The sequence below is a fragment of the Trichechus manatus genome, unplaced genomic scaffold (genome assembly GCF_000243295.1).
Source record: "Trichechus manatus latirostris isolate Lorelei unplaced genomic scaffold, TriManLat1.0 scaffold00077, whole genome shotgun sequence".
Taxonomy (NCBI): Eukaryota; Metazoa; Chordata; class Mammalia; order Sirenia; family Trichechidae; genus Trichechus; species Trichechus manatus.
The window spans coordinates 1,614,162-1,626,534 of record NW_004444013.1 but is presented as its reverse complement, the minus strand read 5'-3'; the positions used below and the strand labels follow the sequence as shown (position 1 = coordinate 1,626,534).

Here is a 12,373-nt window from a genome sequence, read left to right as displayed (position 1 = left end):
GTCCAGGGCAGAGACCAGCACAATGGCTAAGGTCCAGAGAGAGTAGAGACTTGACAATCCTCACACAGCAAGGGTTAGTTCTGGGCAGAACCCAGGTCTCCTCAGCAGCCCACCGCTCTCTTCAGGCGCAGTTCAAATGCCCCCCCGCCCCCCGCCCCAGGAGGACTTTCCAGCCCCCAGCCCTAAGGAAGCCCTAAGGAGCCCCCAGCTCTCAGGTAGGTACCCCAGCCCTGCATAACCATGAAAGCAACATGATACTGTCTTCAAGCCACTGAAGTCTTCTCCTGCCTTTGTGTCCTGGAAGTGTGCCCTTAGCCCAAAGACAGACACACTGCAGCGCCCCCTGCCAAGCCAAGTGCAAAAAGTGGGGCTAGGCCTTTATACAGCCAACTGTTCTAGGGGGCAAGGTATGCAGGTGGGCACTTTCAGGATAGCAGGGGTTAAGCCCCAGGACCCAGGCTGGTCTCCTGGATCTGCCTATCCCCCAGGACCAGGGCCCAGGCTAGCCCCTCCCTTTGGCTGACTGGGCCAGTGACCTCTTTGCCCCCAGCCCCTCATAGCCCTGGTCCCCTCTGCCCAGGCTCACTCCAGCAGTGTGAATCTCAGACCCGGGGCCCAAGGGTGTGGAGGGCAGGGGGAGACCACAGCATGTGGAGGGCCAGAGAGGAGCTCCCCAGGGCAGAGACCACCTCCCGACCTGCACCCTTAGCACCCATCTACCCAGGCACTTCCTCCAAAGCCCACCTAGTCCCATGTTTCAGAGCTGTTGTTAGCTGCCACTGAGTCAGCTCCAACTCATGGCGATCCCATGCATAACAGAACAAAATGTTTCCCAGTTCGGCATTATCTTCATGATCGTTGGTATGTTTGAGTCCACTGTTTCAGCTATTGTGTAGTGCCTTCCAACACAGGGGGTTCATCTTCCAGCACTATATTGGATAATATTCTGTTGTGATCCATAGGGTTTTCACTGGCTATTTTTGGAAGTAGATTGCCAAGCCTTTCTTCCTAGTCTTAGTCTGGAAGCTCCACTGAAGCCTGTCCACCATGGGTGACTGCTGGTATTTGAAATATTGGTGGCATAGCTTTTAGAATCATAGCAACACACAAGCCACCACTGGATGGTGGGCTTCAGAGCTACACTGGGTGAAACAGGGGGAAACGGAAGCTAACCTGAATGGTTGCACTGCAGCCATTAGAAAGAACGAGATGATCTATACATATTGACCTGGAAATGGATGACTGGTATATTGTTAAATGCAAAAAACCAGTTCACCTAACATGTACAGTATGATCAGATTTTCATCAGCACAATCTACATGTGTATTATATGAATTTACATGCAGGTTTGTATATATGCAAAGAATAATTTCTTGAAAGATCATAGCTCACAGTTGACACTGTTTCTCTCAAATTTTAGAACCAGAGAAGTGGAAGATTTTTTTACCTTAACATCTCTTATTTTTTATTTTTACAAAATTTAGTAGAAGGAAAAAAGATCAGCATCAATCCACAGTCTCACCTCTTGCCCACTGCCCAGCACTGGTGTGAGCATCTGCCAGTCCCTGCCCTCCAGTCCATCCCCTCACTCCACAGTGGCTCCATCCTTTCTCCCATCCCTCTGCTCAGGCACTTCCTACCACCCTTCCTCCTCCACTTGGCCTTTGCAGCCCCTCCCCATCTACTTCCTCCCTCCTTCCCCCTCCATCCCAGGAACCTAGGTCCCATCCCTGTCCAGCAAGCAGCCAAGCCCCCTGTTGTGGGGCCTCCTCCATTCCTCCAGGCCCTACCTTCAGTGGCAGGCTGCCTTCACACACTTCTGCTCTTGCAGAAGAACCTTGCAGGTTTCACTGCAAGTTGTATGCGTGTTCTGGAATCCCAGTTGTGTTTACCCCTTAGCAGGAGGTGATAGGTCCCTCCCCAGCATGTGCTCTGCCTCCTTGGTCGGATGTCTCCCCAAGGGCAGTCCGGGCCTGTCCCTCAGACTCAAGGTAAGGGCCTGGATGTTCGCCCCATGTCCACAATGGGCCATCTGCAGACCCATCTGAGAGGCAGACAGGAATCTAGCCCCAACTTCCCTGAGAACCAGATGGCAAAGAGGAAAGTGGGCAGAGCTTGCTGGAAACTCTCCCTACACTCACACCACCCCCTGGCTTGGAAAACGGTGAGGGGTGATGGCTAACTCCCAAGAAATCATCCCTTCCCCTCCTCTCAGCAGAAGCACTCCCCTAAGGGCTGTGTCAGGAGGACCTGACTCACTGAACCTGAGCTTGCAAAGCTACATCAATAGGGCTCTGGGGTTGGTTGGGGGGTGAGTGCTGAGATATTGGATATGTTTCTAATAGGACTCTGGGTAGGGGGGTGAGTGCTGAGATATTGGATATGTTTCCCCATCCCTGGAAGAGATGGATGGAAGGACAAATGATAGATGGATTGGTGGATGGGTAGACAGGTGGATGGATGGATAGATTGGTAGATGGATTGGTGGACAAGTTGGTGGATGGGTAGATGGATGGGTGGGTGGGTGAACAGGCTGAAGGGTGGATGGATTGATGGATGGATGGGTGGGTAGATGACTGGATGGATGGATGGGTAGATGGGTAGAGGATGAGTGGATGGGTGGATGGGTGGATGGACAGATGGACGGATGGATGGATGGATGGATTTGTGTGTGGGTGGGTGGATGGATGAGTGGGAAGGTGAGTGGCCAAGTGTGTGAAGGAATGGATGGACTAGTTGCAGACTGGCTCAAGAGTAACTACTTCTCAAAGGAATTTTTTAAGTCTCTAAAATGTGAGACGCTGGTGCCCCCCAGAGGCACTCCCAAAGCCCTGGGCGCAAAATTCCTGAGAACCATGGATGCAGAACTAGAGAAAGCTAGGGGTTCTGGGAAACAAAAACTTTAGGGTCTGCCCCTAAAGCTGGCTCTGCCCCTAACTTACGTTGTGACCTTGGGAATGTCACAGCCTTTTGAGACTCAATATTTTCATCTGGAAAATGGAGCTAATCAAACTTGATGCCTGGGTTGTTGCAGTATTTAAACAAAATACATGTGTAAATTGTCTGAGATGGTGTCTGGCACATAACAGGTGCTCATGGAATGTGGTTTCCTTCCCAGAGACAGGCAGCCCTAGGATGTACACACACACAAAACATGCCTCCAGCCTAGTACTGGAGGAGAGTAAGACCTGAGGCCAGGCCAGACCAGGAGAGCAGGAGAGGCAGACAGGGCACATTTATTCTCCAGGGGCTTCAGGCTCTGGCAAGGCTGGCCCAGCCTCGGGGGTCAGGGACTCAGGGAGTGGGGACTCAGGCAAGGTCCATGAGGCCTCCTGGGGTTCAGTCTCCTGGGCCAACTGGACTGTGTGCTCAAAGGCAGCCTGCAGTAAGTGGGAGGCAAGGCAGGTGGTCCAGGTGATGAGGTAGGCCAGGTGCCAGGAGGTGAGTGCTGCCATGTTCTCCACCCACCAATACAGACGCTTCAGCAATGCCAGGAGCTCTAGCAACATGTGGTTCTCCAGCAGGGCCTGAAGCAGGCAGGTGGATGGGCAGGTGGCCACCAGGAGCTCACCTGGTCTGTGCTGCCTGGCTGCTAGCTGCCCCGCCCAGCCCTGGCCATGCCCAGTGCCCCAGACATGCCCTCAGCAACCCCACTCCATTCCCCAGCCCACCCACCTTACTGGGCAGCTGGCCCAGGCTGAAGCGGTGAGCCATCCGGCACAGCCTCCAGACCAGCAGCAGCAGCAACAAGGCCACCAGCATCAGGCTGTGCAGACATGACACAAGCAGGTCCATCCAGGTGGCCAAAGATAGGTCCAGCTGCTGCCAGGCATCTAGACACCGCGGGGACAGGCCCAAGGCCCGGGCACAGCCCAGCACACTGCCCCACATCAGCCTGGGCACCCACAGCACCAGCCACACAGGGATCTCTATTAGTGCCAGCCCAGCATGTACAGCCCGGCCGATAGGGCAGACTGCACCACCTGGGGGTGGGCGGGCCTGCCTGCTGCAGGACCCTTCGGCCTCCTGAGCCAGCCCTGACACCCAGTGGTTGAAGAGGATGATCTTGAGGAGCAGGAAATTGTAGAGGTGGATCCGGTTCTGGATCAGCTGCAGGAGGAGGGACAATCACCACCCACTGTTAGCCACCTCAAGCTAGACTCTTGAGGCCTCAGTTTCCGCACCCCCCCACCACACACACACACACACAAGGATGATCTTTGTCTACTTCCAAGGATTCCATACTCAGAGGGAGCTTTAGAAGATGTTTTGTATTATATCTAGTTTTATTTCTGTTGGATTTAAATGATTATATATGTTCTCCAGACTGAAGGAGGTTGCTTTATTATTAGTATTGTTTAAGAGGTGACTATCTGCTCACTCCTCTAACCTTGCAGGGTTTGAACCCAGGTCTGTTGTGTTCTCCTAAGCACCTGGACTTGCCCTCACACCAGTTGCCTCTTGGTGTCACGAGGGTAGGTGGGGCAAAGGGCAGTGCCATTAGGGGTAGAGAGATGTGAAAGAAACTGGGAGGGCACAGAATTAATGATTGACCTGCTGAGAGGGGTGAAGAAGCGGGAGGTACCTGGAAGACTTGCAGATTTCTCACCTGGGTGACAAGTGCCTCTCATTCGTTGAGAGGAAGTACACAAGAGAGGGTTAGGTAGGGGGAAGGAGCTATAAGTAAGAAAGCTTGACTTGAGTCCTGGAGCTGAAACGCCCCTCATCAAAGCCCTAAAGCCTCCAGCCCTTGAGTGACACCAATCCACCTGCAGAGGTGTAGTGAGGGGAGACTCAGGGGGGCAATTGCCCCCAGGCATAAGTCCAAGGGGGCACCAGACAAGGCACAGAATGACATTCCAAGGTGCCACAAATATGAAAAGCGACAGACTGAAGCAGCTGGACAAGAGGAGGAAAGGCATTTCTCCTGACAATTTGCCACTGTCATCATCTATTCATCTTGAAATTGGGAGGGGGACAACTTAGAGATTGCCCCTGGGCGCTCGTTACCCATGCTGTGCCTCCACCCACCTGCCCCAGGCCCTCAGGTACAGCAACTCAGTTCCTGCAGTTTGGGTCTTGGAGCCTCTAGGGAAGGGTGTAGGGGTGCCATCTAAGGCTGGCTGTGCACTCCACCCATGGACTAGCAGAGGTCGAGGGGGTGGGACTCTGCTGGGAAAGGGAGGGGACCAAGGGGCCCAGTTTAAAGAGGAATTAGGATGGAAGCAGGAGGTAGAAGCCAATCTTGTATCTGTCTCTTGCTATTACACCATATTACCTCCCTTTTCTGTGACACAGTGGCAATTGAATCTGCTGAAGGTTGGGATTTAGTTGTGTGGCCCCAACCACAAGCATCTGCATATTTTAAAAAGACGGATGGGAAGGGCAATGATTACCCTGCTGGAGTGACCTTCAAATAGAGAAGCCAGGCACTCTGGTTTGGGGATGGGGCTTCTGGGAGCTGTCCGGTTCTCCAGAGAACAGGCAGTCACTTTCTCCCAGTGCTTGGGACAGGTCCTGCAGCTCTGGGCGGCAGTGAAGGACCAGGTGTGCAGCCCTTGCCACCCTCTCAGCCCCGCCCGCCAGCCCCACCCCTCGGCCTCCGCTCACCAGCACTGACAGCCTCAAAACCTGCAGCAGGATCCCGGAGAGACTGGGTCTGGCTGGAGGGACAGCCTCCATGTCTGGCCCTCCTTCCCTCCTCCCCGGGAGAGAGGCAGGGTGACCTCACAGGTAAAGCAGGGTGGGGGCCAAGTTACCGTGGGGACTCAGTTGCCACAGGAGACCCCTAACCTGCTTTCTGTTGCCTCAGTGCACCCCCCAAGACCTCAGTCCAAGCCCAGCCACATCATGGCCTGGGGTCTTCTGGCCTCTTTGGGCAAAGTTTCCTTCAGGTTAGATTCCCCAGAAGTAAATTCTGAGAAAAGGATTAAAGTGCAAGTAGTTGATTTGGGAGGGGATCCCTAGAAGCGTCAGTGAGGGCGGCAGTAAGAAGGAGAGATGGAGAGAAGAAAGCTTCTAGCCAGCGGGTGTGTTAATGAGCGGGTTATTACTTGGGCAGCCGGGGTGTCTCATTGGGGACCTCCAGGAGACAGTGAAGAGCCTGCCTCTGGGTCATCCCTCCTGAGGAGCACAAACACCAGGGCATTTGTCTTCCACTTCCTGTCCAGCACTGGTTGAAGGGTGGTCCTAGGGGGATTAAGCCCCCAAACCTCTGGCCTGCCCAGCACAAGCTTGACCTCAGAGGCTTTTGCCGGGGAAAGCCCTCAGGAGATAGTAATAGGCAGCTGAAGCAGTCAGTGTGTACAGAAACTGAGGCTGACAGCAGGTGGGTGCTACACATTCCCACATCCTTCCAAATCCTGAATTTTCAAAGGCCTAGGGAATAGAAACCTTGGTGCCCAGGGCTACAGGTGACAAAACATTTGGAGGCAGACAGAAGCCTCAGCTGCCCAAACAAGTCTTTCTCCCTCTGAAGGCCCCTAGCTAAGCATTCCTCATTAGTTCTTGCATTTTGCTAACAGCCTCTTCCCAGTTACAAAGCAGAGGGAAGAGATTGTGACATTTGTTCTCCAAGCTCCTAGCCAATGACATTTCAGTGGGCTCTAAGAATAAGTCAGGTGAGGAGAAAGAAGAGTGCTGAAGTAAGGGCCTCAGGGCGTCCAGGAAGGGGACAGGTACTGAGGGAAAGGGGGCAGTTTGTTGGGCTACCTCCCTCAGGGCCAAGAGAGGCAGCCAGGAGGCCACAGGCTGCCTTGGAGCAGCTCAGAGAAGTTAATGGCTGTGGATTAGGGTCAATGGCTTAGAATTCTGGGAGATTCCAGAGCCTGGATCACAATGCACGTCTTAGTTATCTAGTGCTGCTATAACAGAAATACCACAAGTTGGGTAGCTTTAATGAACAGAAATTTATTTTCTCACAGTTTAGGAGGCAAGAAGTCCGAATTCAGGGCACCAGCTCTAGCGGAAGTTTCTCTCTGTCCACGCTGAGGGAAATCCTTGTCTCGGCTTCTGCAGCGTTCTTCTTGTGTTCCTTGGGGCTCTCCATGTGGCGTCTATCTTCCCCTGTTCATGCTTTCTTGCTTCTGTGTCTAATCTGCAACTTTTATGTCTCAAAAGTTATTAGGTTTGGGACATACCCTACATTGATATGGGCTCATTAACATAATAAAGAGAATGGGATTACATCCACAGGTATAGGGGTTAAGATATACAACACATATTTTGTGGGGCCGGGGAAGGGGGAACACAATTCAGTCCATAACAATGAGTTTCTTACACTGCTGTCTTGTCTGGGTCCCACAGGGAGACCCTTAAAGAGAAAGCGTCTGTGGACTTGTTCCAGGGGTAGTGAGGAATGGGGAGGGACCTCAAAAAGAAGAGTGAAGAGAAGAGGGAGAAGTCTGGGCAAGGCGACGGGACACTGGCCGGGCCGGTAGTTGGCCCCAGGAGGCTGCAGGCCTGGGCGCCAGTTGGTGGAGTGCCTTTTAGAAATGCAGAAGGACGTGTGTCCTCCGACTGACAGGGCACTGTGGGTGCAGAGCTCTGTGAGGACAGGACCCCTCTGTGCAGACTGCAAGAGAGTGCCACAGCACGATTTCAGCCCCTACACACCCCTTCAGCCAGGTACCCTTGTGCCGGACACAACGTGCCCAACTGCACAAGGCAGCCTGCCCTGAGGAGTTCCTGGAAATGTCAGCCGTGTCCTTTGCCCAGGCCAGTCCTGTTCACCCACTCATTTCCTCCCTGGAAAAACGGCTGGGGTCTGGAGGGTGAAGGGTGGCAAAGCCCCTCCATTTTGTCCTCTGCCCCTGCCCCTCCCCTACTCACCCTCTATGTCTCCAACACTATGGCAGTGAAGGGTCACTGGGGCTTCAGAAAGGCCCCCTTGAGCTGAGTTTTGAAGGATGAGTAGGAGCTGGGTAGAGAAGGAAGTGGGAAGGGTGGTCCAGGCAGGAAGAACAGCATGATTCAAAAAATTCAGAATCACTAGAGCATAAAGGGAAGTCCCAAGGGTACAAACGGTTAATGCACTTGGCTGCTGTAATGTTCTACTAGTAGTAGCATCAGAACTTGTCTAGATTCCTTAGGGATAAGAACCAGGATCAGCCCAAAGTTGATTCCTATGAGGTGGAATTCAAACATACCTTCACCCTCCAACCTTTTTACCAATTCTGACACCAGCTGTCCCTCCCCCGGCACTCTCTACTTCTCTGCTGGGTTCAATAATCCATTGCAGTGGCCACGGAGAACTCACAGACCATACTTACAGTTAGGTGGTTTATTAAGGGACTAAGAGGGCACAACTGGGATCAGGAAGCATGTAGGCAAAGTCCGGAAGGCTCCCCCGAAGTGGAGAGCACATCCCTCCCTTCTTCAGTGCAGGACAGCTCTCTCAGCCACACAAGCCTCCTCTTGGCTGGGCATGCCCCATCGCAGTTGCGCAAGCCTCTCTGCCTTCAGCCTCCCTGCCATCTGCCTCTCCACTGCCAACACAGCCAGCGTAGCAGCTTTGTTCAGCTCTCTTAGCCACACTCCTAGCAGCAGGTTTCTGCCATCACCACCAGCTCTGCCTCAGGACCCTTTCCAGGCCTGTGGCTGCCAGCTCTGCTACAGGGCCCCTTCCAGGCTCCTCACCATCTTCAATGTTCTAGCCCTTGAGCCGTGTTACAGCTCTTTTAGGAGATTCCGTACCTCCTCTCTGCTTCTTCTCTCTTCTTGCTGCTCTTGTTTTTTCCCCTTCCATCCTTCTTTCTGAAACTTCTGTGGGGCTGGCTGCATATATAAGAAAACTCCTTGTCAATTTCAAAGTATGGTCCTCCCAGCAGGGCCATGAATTGACCAATCCCCTTGGTGGACCATAGTCACTTCATTTGCATATTCGGTAGTCATTTCATTTGCATGTTGTTGTTGGTCAGTGCTGTCGAGTCAGTTCCAACTCATAACGACCCTGTGCACAACAAAACGAAACACTGCCAGGTCCTGCTCCACCCTCACAGCGTTGCTATGCTTAAGCCCATTGTCCATTTGCATAGCATATAGCATACTGGGAAACCCTGGTGGCATAGTGGTTAAAAACTACGGCTGCTAACCAAAAGGTCAGCAGTTCATATCCACCAGGTGCTCCTTGGAAACCCTATGGGGCAGTTCTACTCTGTCCTATAGGGTCACTATGAGTTGGAATCGACTCAACAGCAGTGGGTTTTTTGGTTTTATAGTATATTGCCCAATCCCTTGAAGGTGCATAAAATAGACCAATCACAGAGCAGGCTGCAGCCCAGGGCCACACAAAAAGTATCAACTTGTTTACAGCTTACCCAGAAAATGTTAATCAACCTGGACAAAGCAATAAACCCTCTGAGGTAGAAAACTAGGGCAAAGGTAACTTCTCAGGGTGTAAGGGGAAAATCTCTCAAGCTGTTTTTCCAAAGAACCAAGGCAAAAGGCCACATAAAGGGACTCATTTCACCACAGCTGCTAACCAAAAGGTTGGAGGTTTCAGGCCACCCAGAGGTACCTCAGAAGAAAGGCCTGGCAATCTATGAAGCACAAAACTCTATGAAGCACAGTTCTACATGGAGTCACCATAAGCTGGAATCAACTCAATGGCAACTGGTTTTTAGAGCATCAGGTGAGATGTGGGAACAACAGCAAGAGAGTGGCAAAGTCAGCAAGGGCCACATGGGCCATGGAATATCCTATTAAACAATAGGAGACATCAAAGAGCCTAAGCAGCAAGGCAGTTGGGAACAACTGTGGGCTGCAGAATGGTCCCTCCAGCTGGCATGAGGAGGCTAGACTAAGGTAGAGAAGTGGTCTAGGGAAGGGAGACCAGAAAGGAACCAACAGCAAGAAATCCTCCAGGCACGAGCTGGTGGGAGGCTGGACCAGGGTTGTGGCACTTGGAGTGGAGAGAAGTGGACAGATGCTAGAAATACGGAGAAGGTAGCACTGACAGGATTTGAGGATATCAAGAACTGTGAAAGGTCTGAGACTGTAGCCTACTTCCAAGCTAACAAGTTAGTCTACCATAGTTTCACGGATGCTGATAGAAGACACAAGGACTCCCAGGTCAGAGTCTAAGGACAATTTATTACCCACAGCAATAGCAGTCAACTACAGTATGAGCATTTTGCATTGGGTTCTTGAGTCCCAAATCCCTCAGGTGACATGAAGAAGGGCAGATGACACCTGCACGTGTAGTGGGCTGTTACAAGAGAAGAACCCTGAGCTTAGGGAACTCACATCTTTTATAATGAGCAGTGAGCATGTCTGCCCTTTGCTCCTGGGAGAGACACTACCTTTATTACACTGGAGTATGCCTGCCCTTTGCTCCATAAGGAGACACTATCTCTGTCTTTCAAGGTTGTTTGATATACCAACATCCTCGAAAAGATGGTCCAGAACAAAGGTCAATCATCAAGGCTTCTCATTCACAAGACATGCAGAAACCTGAGGCCCATGTACAATTGTCTCCCAACAGAGGACTAATTAGGAAAAAAGGTAAAGCAAGGCAGGGGTTAGAAGTCTTGGTGAAGGATGGATAATGGTGTTGCCTACTGACATGGGGGCCAGGGAGGAGGAGCAGGTTTAGGGGAAGGAAGTGAAAAGCTCAGGTCAGGCTTATTGAGTCAAGCCTGGGGCTCAGGGGAGAGGGACTGAGAAGCTGCTGGGAGTCAGGTGGTGGTGGCTGAACCTAAGATTTGCAACTTACTTTCCCCTCTTCTCTCTCCTGTCCTCTTTGGCTTGACCCCAACACTACCCTGCATTGCCTATACACAGAATTCCACTGTCACTAATGTTGAGTTGATGGTCCTTGACTTCATATTGACCAAACTCCCTGCACCATGTGGTCAGGGCTGGACTAGAGACGCAGAGACCTCATTCTGCCCCACTGCCCCTAAGGGCAGCCCCTCAGGATATACCTCATCTCCATTAGGATGAGATGCCCAGGTCCCAGTCTCAGCTCCAGCCAGCGGCCACTCCCTCCAGAGCCCTTATCTTGGTCCCCAAACTAGATTTCAGCAAGTGTTCTGTGGCTGCCCAGATCACAGGAGGGGAGGAACCCAGAGAGATCCATGGAGCCTGGACATCTGGAAACAAAGGTCAGGGACATCCCCTGGAGGGCGAAACCAACTCATGACCTCTCCCCAACCTAGTTCAGGGAACACCACCTCCAGCCACCCACCCAATCCCGCAAGCCAGAAACCCCAGAGTCATCCCTGTCCCTTCCTCTCTTCACCTTCATGACAAGCCACCTCTGAAGGCAAGGACCACGAGTCTTGTTCACTACTGTGTCCCATACCTGGAACAGTACCTGGTACACAGTAGGGGCTCTGAAAACACTTGTTGAATTAATAAATAAATGAATAATAACAGCCTTAGAAATCCCTACCTGCAGGCTGGCCATGAGGGCAGCAGAAGTGTGCAGAAGGAACCCTCAACTTAGATCCTCCACCTGGGAGCCCTCCACCCTCAGTCCAAGGCAACGCACAGGCCCTGTGGGAGGCCTCCCTCCCATCCCAAACCTTCCCCTTTCTCTTTTCTAGTCAACACTTGGTTCAAGGCCACCTAGGTTGAAGGCTCAAGGCTGTGTGGCCAGGGGCAACACGTCCGTCCCCTCCTGGCCCTGTCCTCACAAGCAGAGAGAAGATCCGGAGTTTTACCTTGCAGAGTACTGGGGAGAAGGGATAACCCAGTGATTGGTGGCCGCTGCCTCGCACAACGCCAGGCGACGCCATTCCTCCGCCCCTGCCCTGCTCCGCAGAAACACCCCCTCCTCAGCCGGGACCAAGGGTAGAGGAGGAAGAGGAAACCGACCTCGAACTTGCTCCCCAGCACTGGCGCCAGAGTTTGGCGCCGCCGCGAGGGGGCAGCAGACACCGGGAGCGGTGGGGCCAGGCGCACCAAGGCGCTCAGCGTAAACCGGCGGAAAGTTTCTAAGTCTTTGTTTTGCCCTATCTCAGCCTGCGAGGCCGGTTTCCCTGGGACAACAACGTTGCGTCCACGCAAGCAGCATGCCCTGGGCAGGTCCAGTCATGCCTGGGTTGCTGGAGGCGAAACCACTGAGAAATAATCAGGACCAATGTTCTCTCCTCTGTCCTTCATGTTCCAATGTTAAAACTTCATTTTATTTCATCTCATACTTTCACTCATTTTTTTCAGAAGTACTGTGCAAAAAAATAAATGCTTCCATATTTATTAGAACTTTATTTTTTCGTTCTGAAGATGGCTTCGTCAAAGCCACTTAAGTGCAAAAATAATGAGTAAAAACTGATGAAAACATGAGGATTGTATCCTGGTTAAGGGAAAAGGTTTGCAGTCAGACAGACTTGGGTTTGAACTGACCTCTTACAAGTCTATGACCTTAGAC

The 12,373-nt window shown here is 52.2% G+C and overlaps 1 protein-coding gene across 1 annotated transcript; it reads right to left on the bottom strand.

Annotated features, from left to right (window-relative positions):
• Nucleotides 1-3,236: 3,236 nt before the first annotated feature.
• TMEM270 (transmembrane protein 270) lies at nucleotides 3,237-5,682 on the bottom strand. The gene is made up of 3 exons (XM_004380847.1): nucleotides 5,611-5,682; nucleotides 3,676-4,110; nucleotides 3,237-3,527 (listed from the first exon to the last, which is right to left on the bottom strand). Exons 1-3 carry the CDS (start codon nucleotides 5,680-5,682, stop codon nucleotides 3,237-3,239), a joined length of 798 nt encoding a protein of 265 aa, XP_004380904.1.
• Between the last annotated feature and the right edge of the window lie 6,691 nt (nucleotides 5,683-12,373).

What these genes read in the sequence shown, in the direction of transcription:
- TMEM270 (XM_004380847.1), bottom strand. Translation starts at nt 5,682, where the DNA reads ATGGAGGCTGTCCCTCCAGCCAGACCCAGTCTCTCCGGGATCCTGCTG. An exon ending in TTTTGAGGCTGTCAGTGCTG is followed by an intron (nt 4,111 to 5,610) that starts GTGAGCGGAGGC and finishes CTCCTCCTGCAG; the next exon opens with CTGATCCAGAACCGGATCCA. An exon ending in TGGGCCAGCTGCCCAGTAAG is followed by an intron (nt 3,528 to 3,675) that starts GTGGGTGGGCTG and finishes TGCCTGCTTCAG; the next exon opens with GCCCTGCTGGAGAACCACAT.